The 26,528-nt window shown below is 43.0% G+C and overlaps 1 protein-coding gene across 1 annotated transcript in view; it reads right to left on the bottom strand.

Moving 5' to 3' along the window:
- Positions 1-25,383, bottom strand: part of LOC126188839 (laminin subunit gamma-1) — a 1,176,568-nt gene extending 1,151,185 nt beyond the window's left edge. Inside the window, exon 1 of the mRNA XM_049930455.1 lies at positions 25,174-25,383. Coding sequence (XP_049786412.1) covers positions 25,174-25,329 — 156 coding nt within the window. The 5' untranslated portion in view covers positions 25,330-25,383. The remainder of the gene's footprint in view (positions 1-25,173) is intronic.
- Positions 25,384-26,528: the final 1,145 nt, after the last annotated feature.

Raw genomic sequence — 26,528 nt, 5'->3', positions numbered from 1 at the left:
TCGTATCGCTTTGTTTTCTTTCCACCCTCTTCAAAAAAACTTATCTGAAAGTTTCTCAATAGAGACATGTTCTGTTCAGAAGTTTTCGATCCTGTGAGCTATTTATATAACTGGATCTCACTTAAAAGACAAGTCTGATACTCTATAACGGTTTCTTTCTTGGCCTTGTTACCGATAACTCTCACGGTCGAGTTACTCATTACGTCGCTTAATAAAACGACGCAAGAACTAATGGAGAAAATAGATAACTTCTCTTTACCGCAACGAACCTTGCTGTACTCATGTCTCCTACTGACATGAACCAGCCATTGTCTAACGCTTTTCATGACAATCCGTCGCCACTGTGGACAAAATCATAATTATTCGATTTTCATCATAGTGACTTCTCCACTCTTTATTAAATAAAAGGTATGACCATCTTGTCCAGTGACGCCATATAGTGCTAATGCTCAAAAAACTCTGTCTACAAATAACTGCAGTTAGCTTCTTTTATAATTTTTTTACTATCATTATTCATAAGCACCCAACGAATTTTGCTGTTCATCACCAAAACATCTTCAAGAATGTTTTGGTGCACCGTCAGAAGTCATAAATTACCTTAATGTACGTAAGGATGACGCTGGAAGCAGTGCAAGGACTTAAAACGACCCTGGTTAAGAAACGACAGATACTTCAGATACTTAACATAAACAAGACCATTCGGAATTTGAACTTGAGATCTACGAGGTACAATAACTGCGTAGCGTTTAGCTTCTGCTGTTCGTTATTGATTCGCCTAATCTGATTCTGCTCTCCATCTGTACCTATTTCATGCTGCTTACGAGCTCCTAACACATATAACTGATAATTGATAGATTATGGGTGGATACCCATGGATGGAAATGAACTTTCTGATTCACAATAAATTATTGCCAGTTTTTCATTCAGCAGATGAGAGGGAGGAGTACAACATAAAGGAGTACGTTTTTATTCCTTATATCCTGAACAATATATCTCCGAACTTGGGTCTCTGTTCAAAGTATAATCTATCGAACTCCTTAGAAAAAGTTATTTATATACCGTGGTCGCTCGACCATCAGGTTGTCTTCAGTGCCTGATCGCGGGGTTTCCTTTTTCCTTGTCATTTATATACTACCGTAGAACCCTTGATTTGCGGTTTTGGAAATTTTTATCTTTGTCTTTATAACAACTCCGTCCTACTCTTTAAGTTTTCTTAAATATCACAGCACATGTTCGTTAAAACTGTTGCATTTGCTGCTAAAGATTTTCCAGCTTAAGTATAATGTTTGCCTTGTAAGCCGAACACTGGTTAATTATATACATTAATCCTGTAGAACATACACAACATTGTGCTTTTAATTTCTATTCTCTACATATAACTTTCCTTAATTATTCCTTCTAGTGCTTCTTCGGACACTAGAGTATCTGGCAGATTAATGTTTAACATATTTTGCAACGCTAAATTTCAGCTCTTGAAGTTTTTCCTTACCTATAGGCAGCTCTCCAACAGTCCCCATTTCATTCCCATAATATGCTTTCAGACGCATAATTTCAGAAATTCTTCATCAGTTAATAGTTAATGGGAGCGCATTTTCTCTCTGAGGGAAGGGTTTTTGCTCTGTGCCTCTCTGCTTTTGATGGCTCCCTGACTTTTGAAACATTGCCCCTTACACTGTTTGTTTCGTGAAGTCCATAACACATTGGTCTTGGAAGCTGGAATGACTTGCGTTCGCAGGCTAAATGATCAGGATGTCTAACACTACTGGCAGAAAGCATGATGAAGTTTTGGTTGAAGTCTCCGAAGCTGAAGTGAGTTGCACATGGTGATTAAAAGAACAAGATCATGAACATTAGCATTAAGGAACGCGAAGAGGCTTGGGTTGAAGTTTGTCAAACTGGAATGACTTGCACATGTAGATTAGAGGACCGGGATCACGAACGTTTGAGCTAGAGAAATTCAAAAGGCTTGGGTTGAAGCCTTTGAAACTCGAATGAACTGCAGATGGAAATGTAATTGCCACATACTCATCATTAGCGCTAAAGAAGATGAGCAAGCTTGGGTTGAAGTCTTTAAAAACTGGAATAACATGCACACAGAGATTACAGGATCAGGATCACGAACATTTTAAAATCCTGCTGTAAAGTCAGCTAACTGTACTTGTGACATTTACGCCACGATAACTGCTCCACACTTTCTTGCCTCCTTTATTATGTATGCGGTTTAAGCACGCTAATCTCCACTCTGCTGGAATTTCCTCCCCGCCGTACATGAATTTATTAAATAATTTGCTTAGATATTCATACAGAGTGCTTGCGCCATACCTCACAAATTCTATTGGTACATTTCCAGTCCCCGGTGATTTCCCAATTTCCATTTGTGTAGCCGCCTTCTGTACCTCTTTCGTAGTTATTTTCTATACCTGTTCATCCCCTTGGTTCTCCCGTATCTCCCACTTTATTTCTTTGTACGCCGTCCTTTCTTCTTTTAACAGGTCTTTAAAATGCTTCTCCCATTCTACCAGACTGATAACGGTCAGATTTGCTCTTTCTTCTTTCTTCAGCCTTGCAGTTATTTGCAATGCTGCCACCACTCTTGTGCTCCCCCCATGCATCGATCGACTTCTTAGCATTTATGTTCCCAGGTTTCATTTTTCTTTTTGCAGATTTTTTTACTTCTCTCTTCATTCTAATATGCAAGCCTCTGTCACGTTTGTCCCACGTTCTCAATCAGTAGAGAAGTTTGTAAATGAAGTGGAAGATCAAAGCGGTTTTAGAAGAGACAGGTCATATGTAGACAAAATCTTTACTCTAAGACAGATCATGGAGAAGATGTTGGAAGATTTCGAAGCAGTCATTCGGTTTTCATAGATCTTGAGGAAGCATATGATACAGTGCCACTAAAGCTATTGTTCGATGTGCTGCGGTCAGGGGAGCTGTCAGAGCATTATGTAAGAACATCTGCATCTACATCTACATCATATCCGCAAGCCACCTAATGGTGTATGCCGGTGGTCACTTTTTGTAACAGAGCCCTCCAACCCTGTTCCACTCGCGAATAACGCGTGGGACGAATGATTGTCAGTAAGCCTCTGTATCATAAACATCTACAAGTCAGCAGAATATGTCATTAAAGTAGGGAAATAAATTTCTAGAGAGGCCTTGAAAATAACTAAGAACTCAAGCAAGTATGCTGTCTGTCTCCCACACTCTTTGTGCAGAAGGCAGTTGATTTGTGGTGTATAAAGTGTATGGGCTTGAGGACTGAAGTAGGGAATCAGTGTATGTACACACTTTTCTGTGCTAATGATGAAGTCGTTGAAGCAAACGATGAAGAGGATATATATAGCCTACATACTTAGGAAGTAGGTGGAAGAGTATAAAAAGTGGGGTTTTGAAAATTTATTATAAAAAGACAGAGAGAAGTATCCTGGATATTGACGGACATTTTATAAATAAGTGTAAAGAGTTTAAGTACCTGGGTAGTACTCTATCACGTGACGGAAGATGCAACAGATATCCAACAACGAATTAGGCAGGGAAGGGTGGCTATCCAAAAATTAAAACATTTACTTTGGTCCTCAAAAATGTGTTTAAAGGTAAAATTCATTTTAACAAATCCTCCGTGGAACCAATAACAATTTCTGGGAGTGTGTGGTGCGAACTCGCAGAAATAAATAAAAAGAGAGCTTAAGAAGTGGGATACTTGAGAAGAGCCTGTCGAATTTCCTGACTCGACCACGCAAGAAATGAGGAAATAAGAGAAAGGACACAGACTTACTATAGTGTTACGGATAAAATAGAAGGCAGCTAAGATGGTTTGGGCATATAAAAAGAATGGTTGAACACAGATTGTTCAAGACAGTACTTTCATGGCAGTCTCCTGGAAGGAGAAGAAGAGGAAGGCCGCGGAATGTGTGGCGAAGTAGTGTCCAAGAAGTGATGGAGAAATGACGAATGGAAGAGAATGAGGAAGAATAGCGAGATCGAGGCATTTAGCGACAGATATGTAGGATGCCACAAAAAGGAAGGAAGGAAGAATCGCGAACATTAGCTCTAGAGAACACGAGGACGCTTGCGTTGCAGTTTTAAAGCTGGAATGAGTTGCACACGGAGATAAAAGGATTGCGGTCACGGACAGAACGGGCGGAGGTGTCAGCCAATTTCTTCATTCATTTCTCCATCCATTCAGAGCCCCGTCTGGGCGGGGACAGCGTCAACAGGTCCACGTGCCTAAGGGGACGGGTATTAAAAAACAGGAGACGGGGCTTTAATATGTATAAGAGAGCGGTGCCTTCCTTATGCGGCCGGCTGTCCCATTACGACGACACGAAATGACAACGGCCTAATTGGTCGGCGGTCGGCTGCGCGGCTCACCAGCGCAGACCCATTTTTCAAGCTGTCAGAAGAGCTGTACCTGTGGCGTCGCGTAGCGCCGGGCCGATAGCGCGAGGTCTGCAGCCGGCGCCGCGCCCACGCTAACCGCTGCTGTCCTACACTGCACTACAGTACAGTACAAAGTACACGGCATTCCTCTGGACAGTCGTATAAAAGATGGAGCGAGCGACTGGCTACAGCGTTCTCTGGCATTCATGATGGCTGCTAGGGAATACAAAGTCAACCGCCACGCTCTTCTAGTGGGTAGCACCGCTACGTACTATCATAGAGGCTTCGCATTCGGGGCCTGATGGCGTCTCCTGTGCCTTCTGTGGCATCGACAACGCCTGACAAAAAAGCAGAGCATTCAGAAAACATGTTCGAATGTCAATGTAGGATCGTACATGTACACACTATCGGTAAGTCTGGTGACTATACACTGAAGAAAAAAAAGTCGCAGCACCAAGGAGGAGTTGTGCGACATAGACGTAGTTGATAGACGTGTTTCTACACCTGAAAGATAATGCCTATTATAGCGTCCCCAGTGCTATATTACGAAAAGACTTAAAAAACAGTATTTATAAAGAAGAGACATTAAAAAATTGAATAATATATTTTTATCATGTAGCCGTAAAATAATAATTTCTGTGTGTAGGTTTGGATTGCAAAGAAATAATTTATGACAAAATGATCTAAAGAGACGACAAGATACGCTCTTTTGTTAATTTTTTAGTCGACTTCACTTCCTCTTTTGTCTTGAGTGTGTATAGACGGACATCTTTCGAGTGCTGACAAATGTAAGCATATTTGTATGAGTTAAGCAGATAAAATATTAATTGAATATTATTGTGCACTTTTAATTTGTAAGAGGTGATCCCGATTTCATGTCCGCCTTCCTTGAATTAACCTGCATTCAAGTAATTTACAGTTCAACAATCGCAGCGGCCGATGCAGCCAACGACGCCATTACGTGGCGATATTAACTTATGAAAATTAGCGGAAGCGAAATACTCGCCCGCTATTAACATAATATTAATTTTTCTCCACAGCCGCACAAAGTTGCAGAAATACGTAGCTTTAAAATTCTTATTTTCAGTACCGTAGCCGACAGCCAGAGCCAGCACTCCGACTACAATACAATGGTTAACGGAGGTAAGAAAAATACTCTCGCGCGTGTGTATGCCGCAATTATAATTAATAACTAAAGATCTTTTGCTTTAAAGTGAACTGACTAGCCGAGGAAATTAATATGAAAAGTTTATTACATTGTTCAGCTTGTATGCTCATGTTTTAAGATGCAGCAAGTCTAACATTCATTAACGTAACAAATAATTTGAGATTAATATTGTTAAAAAGGAGAACGTCAGGAAAGCATTTAACCGTAAAATCAAAATTAAATGGAATATCATTTTTATTAAGGCCCACCACGTAAGTCGGCAACAATCAAAAAATAATAATAATAACAATAATAATATATTAAATTACGACGGCCGACGGACGCGAGACTATTCAGATTTTGCGTCAGTCGCATAAGAGTGGCGCTAGTAACTCCACTATGAGGGTGCAGATCTGGTCTGCTTTATACACGCTGTAGCGGTCCCGACCGTCAGTTACCTTTGAGACTGGACGTAGTGACTTCATGTTAGTCAATAATGCTTTGAAAGCGACAAAGACGTCATTATCAGCACCTCATTGAATTTGAACGAGGTCGTGTAATATGGCTACGAGAAGCTGAATGTTCCTTCTGCGATATTTCAGAAACACTTGGCGGGAATGTGACCATTGTACATGAATGCTAGCAGCGGTGGTCATGAGAATGTACGGTCGCAAGAAGACCGGGCGCGCCGGGGCACGTGGCGCTAACGAGACGGAAGACCATCGTGTTCGCCGTATGGCTCTGGCGCATCGTACTGCATCTGCAGCACCAATTTGAACAGCAGTTGACACCACAGTGACGCTATGAACTGTCAAAAATCGGTTATTTCAAGAACAGCTGCGAGTCAGACGCCCTGCATGTGCTTTCGTGTGAAGGCTAGTACTGTCTCGGTGCCAGTGATGGTGGTGTGTTGGTTAGGAGGAGGCCAATTGAAGACCTGTAACCAAACAACCTGCATGCTAGACACACTAGACCTACACCTGGATCTATGTTTGTGGTTGCGATTGTTTACGACAGCAGGAGCACTTTCGTGGTTATCCCACGCACCCTGGCTGCAGAATTGTACGTCAGTCTAGTGATTCGACCTGTTGTGCTGCCATTCGTAAACAGCATTCCAAAGGGTGTTTTCCAACAGGATAACGCTCGCCCACATACCGCTGCTGTAACCCAACATGCTCTACAGTGTGTCTACATGTTGCCTTGGCCTACTCGACCAGCAGTTCTGTCTCCAATCGAGCACATATGGGGCAACATCGGACGACAACTCTTAACGTCATCCACAATCTACAACCAGCACTGGCCGTCCCAGTGCTGATCGGCCAAGTGCAACAGCGATGGAAATCCATAGCACAAACTGACATCCGGCACCCGTACAATACAATTCACGCACATTTGCATCCTTGCATTCAACCTTTTAGCAGTTACACAAGTTATTAATCTACCAGCATTTCACATTTGCAATGGCTTATCTCGCGACTTTGCAATGTTAATCACTTAAATATTTTACCTAGACAAAACCATTCGCGAAATTTCATTTCTCTACATTAATTAGTTTTTGATGATGCAATTTCTTTCGCCGGACGGTGTGGCCGAGCGGTTCTAGGCGCTTCAGTCTGGAACGGCGCGACCGCTATTGTCGCAGTTTCGCGTCCTGCCTCAGGCATGGATGTGTTTGATGTCCTTAGGTTAGTTAGGTTGAAGTAGTTCTAAGTTCTAGCGGACTGATGACCTCAGATGTTAAGTCCCATAGTGTTCAGAGCCATTTGAACCATTTTAACCAATTTCTTTCCATCAGCGAGTTGCAGTTCTCTGCGACAGGTAGAAAGACCACCAGTGTACATTAGTGATACTCGTGTTTAGTGTTGTCACCAGAGCTGCTGGGTTATATAACGGGCTTGAAAAGGGTCAAATGTTGAGTGACCACTGTGAAGTACATCGAGATGCCACATACTCGCCTAAGAAAGCGTTATCAGCACCTGACACGGTGTTAAAGGGGCCTCATTGTGGGTCTCCGTTTTGGCGGCTGGTCGAATAGTGCTATCCACGTTTGAGGAGCATTCGGATGTGGCAGTTGCCCACTGTTGGTCTGTGTGCGAGCACGATCGTAGGTAGAGTCCTACTTGAAGTCAAGTTACCGGTCGAACACGTCTGACCACCACATGGAGGATCGCCGTATTGCGCACCGACAACACAGTAACCCCTTCACATCGGATAACAAGTACTTAATTCCCCAGTACATTCTGTCTCATCCCACACCATGAGTGCAGCAGCAGCTGTAGTAGGGAACTACCTTTCGATATGTAGGCTGCTGTTAGCGTCAAAACACAAACGGCTGCGTTTGGGATGGTGCCGTGATCGGGAAGCATAGACTGCTGCTGAACGACGTCTGATTGTATTCACCGCTGAACTGCGATTCTGCACTAGACCGGGTGGCCATCGTCGGCGGTAATGGCGGTGAACTTTGAACAGTTTCCATACATCCAATATTCTGACGAGGCACAGCATTGTTACTTCTGGCGTCATGGTTTGGAGAGGCATCAGGTTTGACTACAGGTAAAGGCTGGTAGTGATTGAGGGAACTCTGACGGCTCAACGGTACGCGAGGGACATCCTCATGTGTAACCTCTCATACGGCAGCATCATGTTGCCATTTTAAACAGAACAATGCTCGTCCACACACGGCACATGTCTCTATGAACTATGTGTGCCATGACGATAAAGAAGATCTCCAGATCTGTCCCCGACGGAATACGAGTGGAACCAGCTTGGACGTCAACTTCATCCCGTTGCAGGTATCAGATGTACCAACGCCCAGTTTAAACAGTTGTAGTCCAGGTTGGTTCAAGTGAGGATACAACAGCTTTATGTCACCATTCCCAACCGAAACAGTGCATGCATCTAGGCCAGAGGGTGTTCAATGTCATCTACATCTACATCTACATCTACATTTATACTCCGCAAGCCACCCAACGGTGTGTGGCGGAGGGCACTTTACGTGCCACTGTCATTACCTCCCTTTCCTGTTCCAGTCGCGTATGGTTCGCGGGAAGAACGACTGTCTGAAGGCCTCTGTGCGCGCTCTAATCTCTCTAATTTTACATTCGTGATCTCCTCGGGAGGTATAAGTAGGGGGAAGCAATATATTCGATACCTCATCCAGAAACGCACACTCTCGAAACCTGGACAGCAAGCTACACCGCGATGCAGAGCGCCTCTCTTGCAGAGTCTGCCACTTGAGTTTGTTAAACATCTCCGTAACGCTATCACGGTTACCAAATAACCCTGTGACGAAACGCGCCGCTCTTCTTTGAATCTTCTCTATCTCCTCCGTCAACCCGATCTGGTACGGATCCCACACTGATGAGCAATACTCAAGTATAGGTCGAACGAGTGTTTTGTAAGCCACCTCCTTTGTTGATGGACTACATTTTCTAAGGACTCTCCCAATGAATCTCAACCTGGTACCCGCCTTACCAACAATTAATTTTATATGATCATTCCACTTCAAATCGTTCCGCACGCATACTCCCAGATATTTTACAGAAGTAACTGCTACCAGTGTTTGTTCCGCTATCATATAATCATACAATAAAGGATCCTTCTTTCTATGTATTCGCAATACATTACATTTGTCTATGTTAAGGGTCAGTTGCCACTCCCTGCACCAAGTGCCTATCCGCTGCAGATCTTCCTGCATTTCGCTACAATTTACTAATGCTGCAACTTCTCTGTATACTACAGCATCATCCGCGAAAAGCCGCATGGAACTTCCGACACTATCAACTAGGTCATTTATATATATTGTGAAAATCAATGGTCCCATAACACTCCCCTGTGGCACACCAGAGGTTACTTTAACGTCTGTAGACGTCTCTCCGTTGATAACAACATGCTGTGTTCTGTTTGCTAAAAACTCTTCAATCCAGCCACACAGCTGGTCTGATATTCCGTAGGCTCTTACTTTGTTTATCAGGCGACAGTGCGGAACTGTATCGAACGCCTTCCGGAAGTCAAGAAAAATAGCATCTACCTGGGAGCCTGTATCTAATATTTTCTGGGTCTCATGAACAAATAAAGCGAGTTGGGTCTCACACGATCGCTGTTTCCGGAATCCATGTTGATTCCAACATGGTAGATTCTGAGTTTCCAAAAACGACATGATATTCGAGCAAAAAACATGTTCTAAAATTCTACAACAGATCGACGTCAGAGATATAGGTCTATAGTTTTGCGCATCTGCTCGACGACCCTTCTTGAAGACTGGGACTACCTGTGCTCTTTTCCAATCATTTGGAACCTTCCGTTCCTCTAGAGACTTGCGGTACACGGCTGTTAGAAGGGGGGCAAGTTCTTTCGCGTACTCTGTGTAGAATAGAATTGGTATCCCGTCAGGTCCAGTGGACTTCCCTCTGTTGAGTGATTCCAGTTGCTTTTCTATTCCTTGGACACTTATTTCGATGTCAGCCATTTTTTCGTTTGTGCGAGGATTTAGAGAAGGAACTGCAGTGCGGTCTTCCTCTGTGAAACAGCTTTGGAAAAAGGTGTTTAGTATTTCAGCTTTACGCTTGTCATCCTCTGTTTCAATGCCATCATCATCCCGGAGTGTCTGGATATGCTGTTTCGAGCCACTTACTGATTTAACGTAAGACCAGAACTTTCTAGGATTTTCTGTCAAGTCGGTACATAGAATTTTACTTTCGAATTCACTGAACGCTTCACGCATAGCCCTCCTTACGCTAACTTTGACATCGTTTAGCTTCTGTTTGTCTGAGAGGTTTTGGCTGCGTTTAAACTTGCAGTGAAGCTCTCTTTGCTTTCGCAGTAGTTTCCTAACTTTGTTGTTGTACCACGGTGGGTTTTTCCCGTCCCTCACAGTTTTACTCGGCACGTACCTGTCTAAAAGGCATTTTACGATTGCCTTGAACTTTTTCCATAAACATTCAACATTGTCAGTGTCAGAACAGAAATTTTCGTTTTGATCTGTTAGGTAGTCTGAAATCTGCCTTCTATTACTCTTGCTAAACAGATAAACCTTCCGCCCTTTTTTTATATTCCTATTAACTTCCATATTCAGGGATGCTGCAACGGCCTTATGATCACTGATTCCCTGTTCTGCACTTACAGAGTCGAAAAGTTCGGGTCTGTTTGTTACCAGTAGGTCCAAGATGTTATCTCCACGAGTCGGTTCTCTGTTTAATTGCTCGAGGTAATTTTCGGATAGTGCACTCAATATAATGTCACTCGATGCTCTGTCCCTACCACCCGTCCTAAACATCTGAGTGTCCCAGTCTATATCTGGTAAATTGAAATCTCCACCTAAGACTATAACATGCTGAGAAAATTTATGTGAAATGTATTCCAAATTTTCTCTCAGTTGTTCTGCCACTAATGCTGCTGAGTCGGGGGGGTCGGTAAAAGGAGCCAATTATTAACCTAGCTCGGTTGTTGAGTGTAACCTCCACCCATAATAATTCACAGGAACTATCCACTTCTACTTCACTACAGGATAAACTACTACCGATGTAATACTGTTATCGACACCTACTGTTGAGGAAAAATAGTGCTAGAGGAGGATGTCTTGTTACACTTGGCAGCCACACAAAATTAAAATCGATTCAAACTGTCGTCACTGGAACGAATCGAAGGAAAGGGAACGGTATTGTCAAATGCAATTATGTAAAAGTAGATTCACTCTGGACGTCAACATACCGTTACGGAACGTCATCGACAAATGGTGGTATGTTCACACTAGATGGAACGTCGACACATCATTTTGCTAAACCAAGTACTGAACAGTCATCTTGTGGTTATGAGATACCATCCGCGATACGAGAAGTTGGAATACAGTATCAGAGTTAAGGCACTAGAAACGATTAACGTTATTAATAGCGAAGTAAAATTAATAACACATATTTTTGACGACGGTAGACTGAGTACTCAAAACCTCAATACTTCTATGTTCGAGAAAATATGTAGCCTACATACATATGTAGCCTACATATCAAGCAAAATTTGTAGCCTACATACATATGAAGCCTACATATCAAACAATATTTATAGGGCAATACACTGCGACTTCTTACTCTATCCCCCATTCTTTTCACAAGACGTCAAATAATTATATATTTCTCCTTCAATGCAGCTATTTAAAAAAGGTATTTTAATGAATATTATTTAACTTATTTATTTTCTTATCTCTTCGTCCGGATATTATAAAACCTGAACCCTTCTGGCTTTCATATATTTGGCCTTTCTGTGTAAGAACACTCAGACGAAATACGAGTATAGAAGGAAACCTTCAAAATGTCACGAAAACAAAACAGATCATATAGTTTAAGAAGACATCACATACAATATTACGAGTACATCATGAGTGAGCGCGGCGAGATTACGGTAACTTCCAATGCTAGCAGATGACGCCATCGTCCCTTCGCCGAAGTCAACGTAAAAACTTCCTTCCCGATAATTCTTGATAGTGACGTTGCGTTCCGTTACAGTGTGTATGAGTGTCGCCATTTGATACGCACTGTGGAATGTTTTGACGTTCTGTTTCATTCCTTATTATGACGTTCAGTCAGTATCACCCTTTATTTTTTCAATGGAGGAGGCATCGAGCATTGGAAGAACGCTAAGACTGACTATGCACAATCGCTCTAAATGAATAGTGTGTCTGATACCACATCCAAGGAATCGAATTAGTAACTAATGCAATTGGAAGGATGAGGGGAGAATCGAATTAGCAATTAATGCAACAGGAAGGAATAAGGGGAGGCATAGTCTTACATGATGTACCACCCGCTACATCCTGTAGTATAGTTTTATGATATAAGCGTAAATGTGGATGGAGCTATGAGTCTGAAGCAAGTTGAATGAATGTAGATTATCTCCTCATTACCTAAGACATTACCTACATAGCACATCACACTGTTTGAGGATCAGCGTTTTAAAAACTTATTGAAGGCTTTTGTAAATCATCTATGTAAGTACTAAAAGTTCGTGTTTATTTTACCAAACTGGTTTAAAACATCGTCAAAGACTGCAGTTTCGTTTGTTTTTGTTTATATCCGGAAGTGTCATCAGCATGTCCATTTGCCAGATATTCCAACTTATGGATCTGCTGTTTTTGGCCCAATTCACTTTGAGTTCCAGCATTGCACGTTTCGTGACGCAAAACTCAATATTTCATACTGTTGCACGTAAGTGCTTATTCGCGTCCGTCTCTGCAAGTCAAGTGAAAACAGGTAAAAAAAAAGAACAGTACATAGGTACCAATACATGACAAATACGTAAGCGGGCGACACCCCAGCATGTAAACAGAAAACAGACGAAAATGAAATAATAAATGGCGATGTTTTAAATTAATAAAACGAAAAAGATAGTAAGATACACAGAAATTCTTAGTAATTGACAGAGCGATTTGAAACACTATACAGCATCTACGGGCACTATGGCCACGCAAATAACGAAGTAATGAAACTCTTCCGCTGTTTTACTTCATTCTACGTTTCAGTTTTACTTCTTTCCTATATTAAGTTCTTCTGTAGCGAGTATCTTAACACGTGATCGGTTCATTGTATTAATTTTATAGAAAGAGCCACAGCATATCATAGATACTTATCATCCTATCATTTTACATTTATAAGGAAACATACATTACGCTGAACTGGTGCATTAGTCTAAGGAAAGGTTGGGGTTCAAACCCCTGTTCAGTTCTCCGCAGTCAGACACTACATGTTTCCCCTAAAACACTTGAGGTAAACATTAGGATGGTTGATGCATCAATGTCACAATGTTTGCTTCAAAATCGCCGCGACCGTTTTCCTAGTTTAATTTGGCATCATTGAGCGAATTTCCCGTCAGCGTCCTCATTCTGCTGTTAATTGGCACCGCAGACTGAACTTCATTTAAAAAAATACGGTAAGGCACATCTATTCATTCACCATATGCACTGCAGTCTCTATGACATTTGCAGATACAGGGAATGTGAACGGATTAACAATAACTTTTCACATTAATCCGATGAGGTTTCTTTACGTAGCACTGTCTAATTTCAGAATCAAGCTATGTGGAATGGAGAGAACAGTTAGTTGCCAAGTTTACACGAAATCACTGTAATGACAGATACTGAGCTCGGTTTGGTATTCGTTGTTTCTATTAACAGAGTCATTGTTTATTCGGTATGTGTGAGTGGAGGATGATCATTTCTTGCACTACAGGGATTCGAACCTGTTACCTCACGGTCTGTTGTTGCCATTCTGCGTATGTTACTGACCTCGAGCACTGATGCTTTCGTACATAGTCGTGTAGACAAACGACTGGACACTGTGACCAGCCAGGGTTTCATGTGTTTACTGGAAAGCCACTTTCATGATTTTAGCTTGATTACCTAACTTATTCAACAAAGTACCGCACGCTAATATTTCATCACGAGAACACACAGGACGCAGTTTACGAGTCGTTTAGATAGCGGATGTGCTTCCTATCTCTCCACGTCTACAGCGCTTAAAATAACTTTACTGTCAGGAAGTCCATCCGGTCATGGAACACACAGCCAATATATTTATGACTAAGTCTTCAGCACTGTCGGAGCCCTTTTCATGACATCCAGGAAAATTCTGATAAAATGGCTCTGAGCACTATGGGACTTAACAGTTATGGTCATCAGTCCCCTAGAACTTAGAACTACTTAAACCTAACTAACCTAAGGACAGCACACAACACCCAGTCATCACGAGGCAGAGAAAATCCCTGACCCCGAAAATTCTGATAGAAGTGCATTGTGTGATATACTTCACTTGCCGTAGGTGTATTTGCTTCATTCATATTTATACTGCACCCTTCATACAACTGCACCTACATGAGAACTCTGTGTGCCAACTTATGGTGGCTTGTGTTGGAGGACACATGGTAAACCAGAACGGTATGAGGGAAGAGAAATTGCTGATAGGCTCTATTGTTCCGTATACGCAGGACCGATATTGTGGCGAAGTACCTAGCCTTTCTTTGAATCTTCTCTATTTTCTCGGGTAATCCAGTGTGGTAACAGCCACAAACCACTGAACAATATTCAAGAACTGGCCGAACGACGGTTTTATAAGAGATTTCCCAGTAAAACTTTCAACGTTGTGACCTTCGTGAACATGCTTAGAGAGTTTCAGAGAGGTACAAACATTGTATGCCATAACGTCTATATATTATGTGATCAAAAGTATCCGGACAATCCTATGGAATGCGGAATTGAGCGGTAGATGTTACGAGAGGCGACCGGGCAGTATAAAAGGAGGCGGGGCGTATTGTGTTGTGAATAGAGAATCAGTTACAGCAGCGTGGATCGGTCAGGGCGGCCGGGCGACTACAAACGTGGACTAGTCATTGAATGTAACGTGAGAACAAATCCATCAGGGACATTCCATCCCATCTAAAGCTGCCCAATTCGACTGAGGTGAAAACGCGAAGGAACAATCACAGCAAAGCCAAGAACATGTACACCTCACGTACTGAAGGATTTGGGACCGTACAGCTTTGAGCAGCATTATTGTAAAAAATTCGCATGAAATCAGCGGAAGGTATCACTCATGAGTTCGGAATTGCTACCAGCAGTCCAGCTAAGACAATGACTGCGCGCGGGGAGTTAAAAAAAATGGCTTTGAGCAGCTCCACATAAGTCACACATTTCTATACTCAATGGTACGCGACATTTAATGTCGCGTAAAGGGACGTCACTGCACAGTGGATGACCAGAAACGAGTGATTTGGAGAAATGAATCACGTTGTACGGTGTGGCGACCAGATGGATGGGTTTGTGTTTAGTAAATGCCTGGCGTACCTTACCTGCCATTATGTGTAATGCCAACAGTGCAGGTGCTGTTACGGTATGGCCTATTTATTTCACTTAAGCAAAAACTAAAGGCGGAAGGATATGAACACATTTTACAGCACTGTGGATTGAGTACAGCAGAGGAACAGTTCGGAGACGATGATTGCACCAGCATGACAATGCACGCTGTCTTAAGGTAGCATCTGTGAGATAAAGGTTTTGGACAATAAGATACATGAAATTGACTGGCCTGTGCAGATTCCCTACCTGAACTCGGTGAAACATGTTTGATATGAGTTATAACGTTGACTTCGCTCCAGCTCGCTGCGTCCAACATTACTTTCTTTTCGGGTTTCGACTCTAGAGGAAGAAAGGGCTGCGATTCCTCCACAGGCATTCGTGCAGCCAACTGATGGTGCCTCCAGCGGAGTTCAAACCTCATAGAGGCGAAAGGTGGGCAAACGTCTTGCTAATGTCCACTAATAGGTGTCTGGGCCAACGACCTTGCCGCAGTGGTAACACAGGTTGCCGTCAGATCACCGAAGTTAAGCGCTGTCGGACTGGGCTAGCACTTCGATGGGTGACCATCCAGTCTGCCGAGAGCTGTTGGCAAGCGGGTGCACTCAGCCCTTATAAAGCAAATTGAGGAGCTACTTGATTCAGAAGTAGCGGCTCCGGTCTCATAAACTGACATACGGCCGGGAGAGCTGTGTGCTGACCACATGCCCCCTTATCCGCATCCAGTGACGCCAGTGGGCTGAAGATGACACGGCGGCCGGTCGGTACCGCAGGGTCTTCATGGCCTGTTCGGGCGGAGTTTAGTTTAGTATTGTCTCGGTACTCTTAACCAGGCAGTATATGTTTCATGAAGGAATACTCCTGCCATACTTCTTTGAGATAGACAGAGTGCTACTTTAAGTCTTTAGGTTTTTCCGATGCTTCTCTATTAACTTCGACGTACTGGATTCTGTGTGTTATGAAGTATTCAGTTCACCAGTTCCGATATCGTGATAAGTGCTTACTTTGATTACTAGGCGAAGCTTCGAAGCTGTTTCAATGGCTTTCCTAAGGAATACCTGCGTGATACGTATGTTTGCACTAGTTTCATTTTTTTTTTCCTGAAAACCTGTCTGAATGAAGGAACTGTGTTACGGAATGAATATCTATGAAACCGTGGTAGAGCGGAAACGGTACTTTCCGGACATGGGTTCATATTCAAAATATTATGTACCCACTCCCTGTACAAGACCTCGAAGTTTATAACGGCAATTTTCGAACACCGTTTATATTCTGTCTGGCCTGACGGTGTAGTGATAAAGTGCATGCGTGGAAAACGAAAGGTCGAGGGATTGAATCCCGGGCCGCGCGGGGTAGCCGCTCTGTCTATGACGCCTTGTCACGGTTTGTGTGGCTCCCTCCCCCCCTCCCCCTCGCCGCCCCCCCCCCCTCCCGTCGGGGGTTTGAGTCCTCATTTGGGTATATGTGTGTGTGTGTGTGTGTGTGTGTGTGTGTGTGTGTGTGTGTGTGTGTGTTGTCTTTAGCGTAAGTTAGTTTAAGTTAGATTAAATAGTGAGTAAGCTTGGGGACCGATGACCTCAGCAGTTTGGTCACTTAGGAACTTACCACAAATTTCCAAAAAATTGAGTCGCGGTCAGATCACGTAAATTTTTAGTCTGTCTTTAATCTAGCCTTCACCTCTAAACGGGGTGATGTGTCACCAGGAACGACCCGTGGTTCGGATTCCACGTTAAATCTCCTCGGTTGGATAACTGGGGTAGGTTAGGGACACACAAGTCGCCAAAATGGCATAAAATTAAGACATGCATCCGGCTCGTCGAGTCACACAAAGAATTATACGTACATTCTTTCAATTCTTCGCATTCTGCGGATGTAGCAGGCGTACAAAACTTACTACTGTGTTGGATGTTGCCTTCACGTTTGAATTGACTAAAACAGTGGTTTACAATGCAATACATAGCGGCTTACGCGTATTCCTGCTTTCTTATTCATTATTCGACCTACTTCTGCATTCCCTATTTGATTTTGTGCTGATAATCGTGTATTGACGTAACCAGAAGTCCTGTTCTCCCTACCCCTGGCTTATTTACTTCCCGCAATGTCTTCAACGTATCGACGTCCATTTTCCAATTTTTCGATCTACCTACCCGATTAGGAATCGGAAAGATTTGCATTTGGGAATCGGCAATAGTTCCAAGTTGTAGATGTTTGTTTCCTTACAAATAGAACTGTAAAGAGATGCAGTAAAAGAGTTGATTAGAGGGTTCTAGGAGAAAAGCTCTGAAACAATAGAGTTTTGTGTGATGTCCTTAGGTTAGTTAGGTTTAAGTAGTTCTAAGTTCTAGGGGACTGATGACCATAGATGTTAAGTCCCATAGTGCTCAGAGCCATTTTTGAATAGAGTTTTGCAACAATAACTGACCGTAAAATACGTTTATGAGTGAGATGGGTACTACGAGCGCTTTGGAAATTGGCTTGCGCAGGTATAGAAAATATATTCAGATTTCATTTTATCCGTCTTTGGTACGTTCTTAAACTACTGTGAGAAAGTTTATTACTATTATCATTGTTATTCACTGATACATTTACGACTTTCAAGAGTCAGTCTTTAGGGTCCTTCAGCGTCTGTCGGGATACGTAGCTCACATTAGACGTTTGAGATGCATTGTAACAATAGATGGCAATCAGAGAGAGAGTATATTCATTCTAGAAATAATAATAATTAATAATAAACGACAACACAAAGTGACCCGTCACTAAATCTTAAGGTTTTTGTTTACGGTACGTTTCGGGTGCTTTTCTTTATCAATTCTACATCTACATGGTTACTCTGCAAATCACATTTAAGTGCCTGGTAGTTTGGGTGTTTAGCTCATGGGCACCGCTCCTGGGAAAAAACGATGTGCAGATATATCTATAGTCCTATGCGTGTTACAGAGACTGAGTATTATTTATATTTGAAACGGTCGCGTAAAGAGCTTACCAGCCAAGTGCACATCCACCGATAATTGTAAGATACAAGCTAAATTACAATGAATGAAAACCGAATCAAAATAAGAGGAGTAAAAAAGTGTATCTACGATATTGGGCAACAAAGTCTTTGTACAGAAATAAAAGGCAATCGTAAAAATTGTCTTGTATCCGACAGTGATTCGGCTTCCCCGCCTGGCACGGACGTGGAGATGTTAGACTAGGCTGCGAGCGGCTGCTGCTGACCGCCGTCGTAAGGGGAGCCACCGCCGAGATAGACGCGCCTCACTTGTCGCCACTCACGTCGACTGCTTGTCGCTGAGCCTGTGGCTCACTCTTTGCTGCACTTTGTAGGTGTTAGTATCGCGCCACTGCACAGCCAAGTTGACTTAGTTGGTATCCGTTCTCGTGCGGTTACTGATCTGGAACTGTTGTATTGCTACGCCAATTTCGCTACGGACTTCTTAGCGTTTCGTTCACTTAATGAACTCAGTCTGTTGCGGACTTAAGAACATGTGTTCGTTTCCCTGCGGTTCGGTGTACACAACGGAGCAACTGACGATAAATAGTTTCTACGCATGCCACGCAGGATAGAAAAAATTGAGCTGCCGTTCTTTCGATAAATCGAGACTTCACTCAATTTTTGAAAGCTTAAAAATACGTAAGCCTAATAATATCTGTGATAGGATGCTGGGAGTTTATTCACTATTCTAGTACCTTTGAAACAGACGCAATCGGTAACAGAACGAACTGAGAGAAATTAATAGTGAAGTAGGTATGTGGAATCTTGTCGTCAGAGGATGTCCATCCCAACAAAATTGTCTGGCAAGGCGTTTTGTAAAATAAGAGAGAACTTCTGATTATGAACCTCAAGTACAACATTAAGGCGTGAACGGAGGAGCTGGGAACTGATACCAGAATTCCAACTGGATTATTTTCACAATAAGACAAAAGTAATTCATCGCTCGAAAGTGAATACAACACTGCTAACGGTCTCCCACTCCCCTCCTCTCCCCCTCTCTCTCTTTTTCTCTCTCAGGTCAGAGGTTTCCTGCAGGAGGTTGAGCTGCTGCATAACGCTTGCAGCACGTGGCGGTGGAGCAGGTACAGCGGCGGGGATGTTGCGTGACTTTGCTTTGCATGAGTCTGTGTAATTGTGAGGCGGAACAAGTAATATCCACATCGCACACGGAGAGAAGAATGCTTGGACGATAAAAAAAAAACGCGAAAGTAAAAATTACACTGAACGAAACCATTACCCGTAAAATTGACGTGCGTGCGGAGACAAAAGCTGTAGAAGTACTACTACACGAAACGCTTCGTCCATACCGCCTGAGATGCATTAATCTTACATCACGGCAATTCCTTCACACTTCTAGAGTGTTGTAGGAGAATTCTACCAACGGGAGACAGCTTGAATAATTTGAACTTCTCTGACGCACGAGGGCCTACCGACAAGTAGTGTCTCCAATTTTTAACGTGAAAACTCTTAAAGCTTTTTAAATAAAACAAACGTTATTAACATTTCACATCTTTATTCATGTTTACATACTTGTAGCCCTTTGACGCTAAAGAGCTTCGAATGGTGACATGTAACATGGCGGTTTGTAACGTAACTATATCGGTGCGCGAGAAAGAGCGTGCTGTAGCCGAGGGTCGGCTTTGAAGAGTTCGGTCACACACTGAGTACCCTCTCCTTGTGTTCATTCTCACTGATCTTCCTCCAGACAGTCCCGATTTGGCCCCAATCCGATTTTCACCTGTTTCCAAAACACCTTCGAGGACTTCGCTTTAATAGCGATGAAGTGGTGCAGGCAAAAGTGAGGCGGAGCCAAACATTCTACAGGGACGGTATCAACAAACTGGTCTCTCGTTGGCAGAAATCTGTTCGTCGCCAAGGTGACTATGTCGAGAGATAAATCTGTAGAAATGGAGAGTAAACCTGTAGAACGTTAATAACGTTTGTATTATTTAAAAAGCTTTAAGAGTTTTCATATAAAAATTCGGAGACATTACTTTTCAGCTCGTAATAGCTGTAACCATATTTTTGCCCATTTCTTGTGTAACCAGCCTTGGAGGACTATCGTATACATTCAGTTATTTAGTTCTTCAATAAAAAAGTAATAATTGTCTAGAAAGATCTGAATCGTATAACTACGTCGAGCAGCGCATGTCCTTCTGCATGGTATGCCACAGGATCGCCAAGCAACTATAGATGCTGTATTATGAAGCTAGATACTAGAGGATATAAGAAGAACATCAAAAACTGGAGTAACAGACTATAGTAAAATTGAGTCATATGATATTAGGGGAATTATATTAAGAAATTAGGCACTTGAAGATGTAACCTAGTTTTGTTCTCGGGACAGCAAAATAAATAACGATGGCAGAAGTAAAGAGGAAATATAGTGTAGACTGGCAGTGGCAAGAAAAGCTTTTCTGAAAACGAAAAGCTTGTTTACATCGAATGTAAATATGTAAAACGAATAAAGTAGACAGTGCAGACAATCACAAAATAGAAACATTGTAAGTATGGTGTTACAGGAGAATTTTGACGATGAATTGAGTACATCGGATATCAAGTGTCGGGGTGGAGAATCGAATCGGGGGAAAAGAGCTTTATGCAACAACTTGATTAAAAGAAATTGATCGGACACATTCTGAGGTTTCAAACAACAGTCAATTCCGTAATGGAATGAAGGGTTGGCAACTGCATCAGTCCAGTCTTTCGAATGAAAATGATAATATACATCATCACGACGTAGTAAAGTTTGTAAACGAAGTCAATTATTTTCTCAAATTGTTGGTTACGAAATAGTTTTTAACATGAGTTCATCCGTCCACACCGTAGCTATGAATCGTACATATAGAGAAAACTAGATGGCATATTCGACTGTACTTCTATAAATGGTCAGGTTAGTGTTGTTTAACGTCCCGTCGACAACGATGTCATTAGAGACGGATACTTCTATAAATCTCCCATTTCCAGTCAAATAAGTACACCTAAAACGAACACTGATTCCTTTGAGCATAAATAGACTTCGAATACGTTCACTCGCTTATTTGTTTGTTTGGTGTTTATGTCTAACGCATTTACGTACATTTGCTCTTTGTACATAGGCGGTGTCTGGTGTCTTGTCGTGCCAAATCGTGTATATAATTGTGGAAAGATTAAAAATATGACTAACGTTTGTGAACCAGTGAAGTCGTAACTTAAAGATGAAACTAGTCGTCAGTAGTGCATTGGTAGTGTCAAATCAGTGGGATCACAGACTCACAGTGACAGTTCAAAATTCTAAGGGTAATCTCGTGCGCTGGAAGCGAAAGTCCAGCAACGCTGGCTGGTCATTTTTAACGCCTCGTTGACGTCGCGGTCATTAAAGACGAAGCGGTAGCTCAGTTCGACAATTTCTGTTTTGGCCTGTTTAAGAAAATGTCTCGAAATTCGCCTAATATGCTTTAGTTAAGCTTCACAAAATGTAGCGAAGTATTCTCAGTCAGGAATTTGAACCTCATTCCACCAGAAAATAACAATTCACCCTATACATGATACCAAAACGTAAGGCCAATTTTGAGACAATGGAGGTGGAAAGATGACCCTCTGTCAGTTGATTGAGAGGTATCAAGCTGGAGTAAATGTCTCCTTCAAATCTCCAAAACGGGAATTTTGCATTTCCTTCCATGGACTGTGGCAAAAATATCTAAGTACTATACCTACTTTAGCTGACTTGTCAGCGTCTCTCCATGAGGTACATTTTAATTTCGCCGTAGCGCATCTCCCTGCTAAAGTGTGACTATACTTATCTAAGACGTCTATACACGACACTTCGTTAATGCTTCGAGATTTAGCAGACACTGTGATCAAAGTGCACAATGGTAACACTCTTACACATTCTCACAAGGATATTATAGCGAAATTCTTTGAGATGAATTACACTTGGCGTGCTATGTCAAATGCAATGCATATGATTTCTTAATAATCTGTGTAGCTTTTTTACCCTGTTCTGATGTTTCCCGAGATGAACTTGAAAAACCCTGAAGGCCACAGTATACGCTCACTCAAAGGCTAACCTGTACGATTCCAAAATTGATATCTAATTCTAGTCTACGGCAGAATTCGAACCTGCGACGCTGTTGTAACGGGCTACTTACGTAGCGAACATAACTAACTGGATCAAAAATGACGTAATTTTTCAGTTTCTTAATCGTAACATAACGAATCTTAATATATTTGGGATATACAATGTGTGAGCGGTCTTAGGGGCTGTAGTCATGGACTGTGCGGCTGGTCCCGGCAGAGGTTCGAGTCCTCCCTCGGGCATGGGTGTGTGTTTGTCCTTAGGATAATTTAGGTTCAGTAGTGTGTAAGCTTAGGGACTGATGACCTTAGCAGTTAAGTCCCATAAGATTTCACACAAATTTGAAAATTTTATACAATGTGTGAAACATATGCTACTAACGATAATTGTTTATTTATTGTTCATGGAACTATAAACTTATTTTGCTTATCTTTCGCACCACTGTACTATGTACCTAAGTAACAAGTGCTGCTTTAATACGATGCGCATTTAAATCGTTTTCGATAAATCGAGTTCCAAAGTTTTACGAGCCTATTGAATGCCATAAGAGAACGCTAACCGTCAATGAGCAACCTTAGTGCAGCCTGCAAAGTGGCAGACTAGAATTCTGTTCCTACTTCATCCCAGGCTCTTCATTTCTTTGTTATCTACGACCAACCACTTGTATCTCCATAACGAAAGATTTTTCTTCGGAAAGGGACAATAATAATAGCGTTAATCATTGTGTTACTTTCGTGGCGGGATGTACTCGAAATACAATAAGGAATCGTGTTCAAACGAGCATATAATTATCGATGCGTTCAGGGCTGTACCTGCTTTGAGTAATCTCCATTGTACTTTCCACACACTCGTGAATATAACGATGATCCCGTGAGATGCGAATAATAGCGAAGGATTTTACTGTCGAATAACTTTTCCATGACAGCAATTTTTCACGGCCAATGTTCATTTCATAACGACTCCAGTCGGGCCTGGTAACCAAGTGGCAAAGCGCGTGACTGGAAAACACGAGGTCGCGGGATCTAATCCCGGCAAGACGATAAAAACTTTCAGTATGCCTTTAATCTAACCTTCGCCTCTCAACCATGGTGTAAGTCGCTAGGAACGACACGTTATTTGGATTCAGCGTTCAACTGTATATCCCCTTCCCCTTGTTGGATAACTGGGGAAGACCAGAGACACGCAAATAGGCGAAGTGGCGTCCAATAGAAAGACTTGTACCTGGCCATTGAATCACAGGCAATTATTATCACGATTCCTTATTACACCTAGATTATACCTAGCCATAAATGTATAACAATGATTACCTTTATTACTATCAACGTTCCTTCCTGAATAAACGTGATTGTAGAGATATCAGAGTTAGGCGGGAGATTAGAAAAAAAAAAGAAAATTGGCCAGATGCGACTAGAACTCGCGCTCTGAGGATTCCGTCCTAATTTAATTATTTTTATAGACTTTTCATCCATTCCAGGAATCGAGAATACCGACGATGTTATCCTGTTATCAATATCGATACTCAGAAGATATCGGCCCAGGGATTCCAAAACTCACGAGAATGTGTTACTATCAAGTTTGAAGTCGTACCTGAGAAAGAAAAATTATTTTCGTGTGACGTAATTAAGAATTAACTAATTTCTGATTACTTCCTTTACTTGTACTGTGAAACCACGCTTTTCGCCAAATTTCATGACTCTAGGTCAGTGGAATTAGTTTGCGAGTATCAAAATATGTGACATAAATAGCCAAATCTTTTGACTTTATTGACTTAGAAGCGTACATTTATTACACCACCAAGGCACCAAGACCTCAGTAGGTAACGTAAATTTCAGCTTGATACGTCTACCCGTTCTTAAGGAAATGGGATATTAGTAGACGGACGGAGAGACAGTCAGTAAGGTAACAAATGACAAAAAAATTTCACAATTTTTGGATTTTTTTCTCTAGATTTACTGTGAAACCTTGGTTCTTCTCAAAGTTCACGATTCTAGGGCAACGGGAAGTACCCTATAGGTTTTGATTAGTGAGGTGAGTATCAAAATATGTGACATAAATGGCTGTATCTTTGACTTAGATCTTCAGTTTTTTATACCGCTAAGCGACCGTAGATGTTTAGTATGTGACATATTTATAACGTGGTATGTCTACCCGTTCCTGAGAAAAAGAGTTCTTAAGAGTCGGGTAGACAGACAGAAAGGCATACAACAAAGTGAACTTATAAGGGTTCCGTTTTTACCGACTGAGGTAGGGATCCTTAAAAAGGAGGCATTCAAACGCAGCAGGTACTGAATGCTAGTCTGCCACCTTAGTCAGTTGCACTAACGCCGCTATTCGCGGTTAGCGCTCTCGTACTGACATTCGACAGGTTCGTAAAACTTTGAACCTCAACTTAGCGAAAACGTTTCAGGAGCACATCGTGTTAGAGCAACATTCGTTAGATCTAAATACGTTCTAGAAACTTGCGAAAGACACCCAAAATCCTTGGCTCGTTATGGGTATGCTTTAGTTATTAGACTTTCGTGCAGTTTTGATGGAGTCCAGTTGGCGAAACCGTGAAGGTCGGCGCTCGTAGCCCCTGAAGTAACGTCGGCACCCTGTCGTCGACGGTGCTTTCAATCGTAATCGGGGATCTTCCTGATGAAGTAGCGTGGGTAAGATGGAAGCAACCACTCGAGTTTGGATATCACTGTGCGGGAGAACACCGGGCCGGCCGAGTCGCACACGCGCTGCCGGCGGCACCTGTTGCGGCCGGGACTCACCTGTGGCTTGCCGGTGTCGTCATAGCAACGGATGCGGGCGCCGCGCGACCCGGGCGCCGGCGCGTCCTCGTAGGGCCCGGCCTGCTGCGCCCGCACCGCCGCGGCCAGCGCCACCGCCGCCGCCAGCGCCGCCCACCACCCGGAGCCGCTCCACATGCCGCTAGCCGCTGTCCCGGTCCCGCTACGCGACTGCGCACACTGCTCCGCGAACCGTCCGGCTGGAGCGCGCGCCGCCGACTGGCGCTGGGAGCCCGGCGCGCCCGCCCCGCCGCCGCGGCCCATTCAGCTCCTCCCACGCCGCCAGCGCCGCCGGCCGGCCGCCCATTCAGCCGCACGCGCCCAAACCCACCGCCGCACCTGTGCCTGTACCCGTTTACCGCTACGGCGACGCGCCGCTGCCGCTGCGTGCCATTATCCTAGCGGGCCTCCCTCAGGTCGTCTCTGCCACCCGGCCGTCAGTCTGCTTTGCACTACCGACTTCCTGTCTGAAGCGGGCACTGACGGTAGGTACACCTCACAAGCCGTGTACCGCAAGTCTCTAGAGAAACGGAAGGTTCCAAATGATTAGAAAAGAGCACAGGTCGTCCCAGTCTTCAAGAAGGGTTGTAGAGCAGATGCGCAAAATTATAGACCTATATCTCTGACATCGATATGTTGTAGAACTTTAGAACATGTTTTTTGCTCGCGTATCATGTCATTTCTGGAAACACAGACTCTACTCTGTAGGAATCAACATAGAATCCGGAAACAGCGATCGTGTGAGACTCAACTCGCTTTATTTCTTCATGAGACCCAGAAAATATTAGATACAGGCTCCCAGGTAGATGCCATTTGGAAGGCGTTCGATAAAGTTCCGTACTGTCGCCTGATAAACAAAGTAAGAACCTACGGACTATCAGACCAGGTGTGCGGCTGGATTGAAGAGTTTTTAGCAAGCAGAACACAGCATGTTGTTCTCAATGGAGAGACGTCTACAGACGTTAAAGCAGCCTCTGGCGTCCCAAAAAAATGGTTCAAATGGCTCTGAGCACTATGGGACTTAACATCTATGGTCATCAGTCCCCTACAACTTAGAACTACTTAAACCTAACTAACCTAAGGACATCACACAACACCCTGTCATCACGAGGCAGAGAAAATCCCTGACCCCGACGGGAATCGAACACGGGAACCCGGGCGTGGGAAGCGAGAACGCTACCGCACGACCACGAGGTGCGTACGCTGGCGTCCCACAGGGGAATGTTATGGAACCATTACTTTTCACAATATATATAAATGACCTAGTAGATAGTGTCGGAAGTTCCATGCGGCTTTTCGCGGATGATGCTGTAGTATACAGAGAAGTTGCGGCATTA

Source organism: Schistocerca cancellata, chromosome 5 (assembly GCF_023864275.1).
Source record: "Schistocerca cancellata isolate TAMUIC-IGC-003103 chromosome 5, iqSchCanc2.1, whole genome shotgun sequence".
In the NCBI taxonomy this organism is placed as follows: domain Eukaryota; kingdom Metazoa; phylum Arthropoda; class Insecta; order Orthoptera; family Acrididae; genus Schistocerca; species Schistocerca cancellata.
This window is presented reverse-complemented; position numbering and strand designations above follow the sequence as displayed.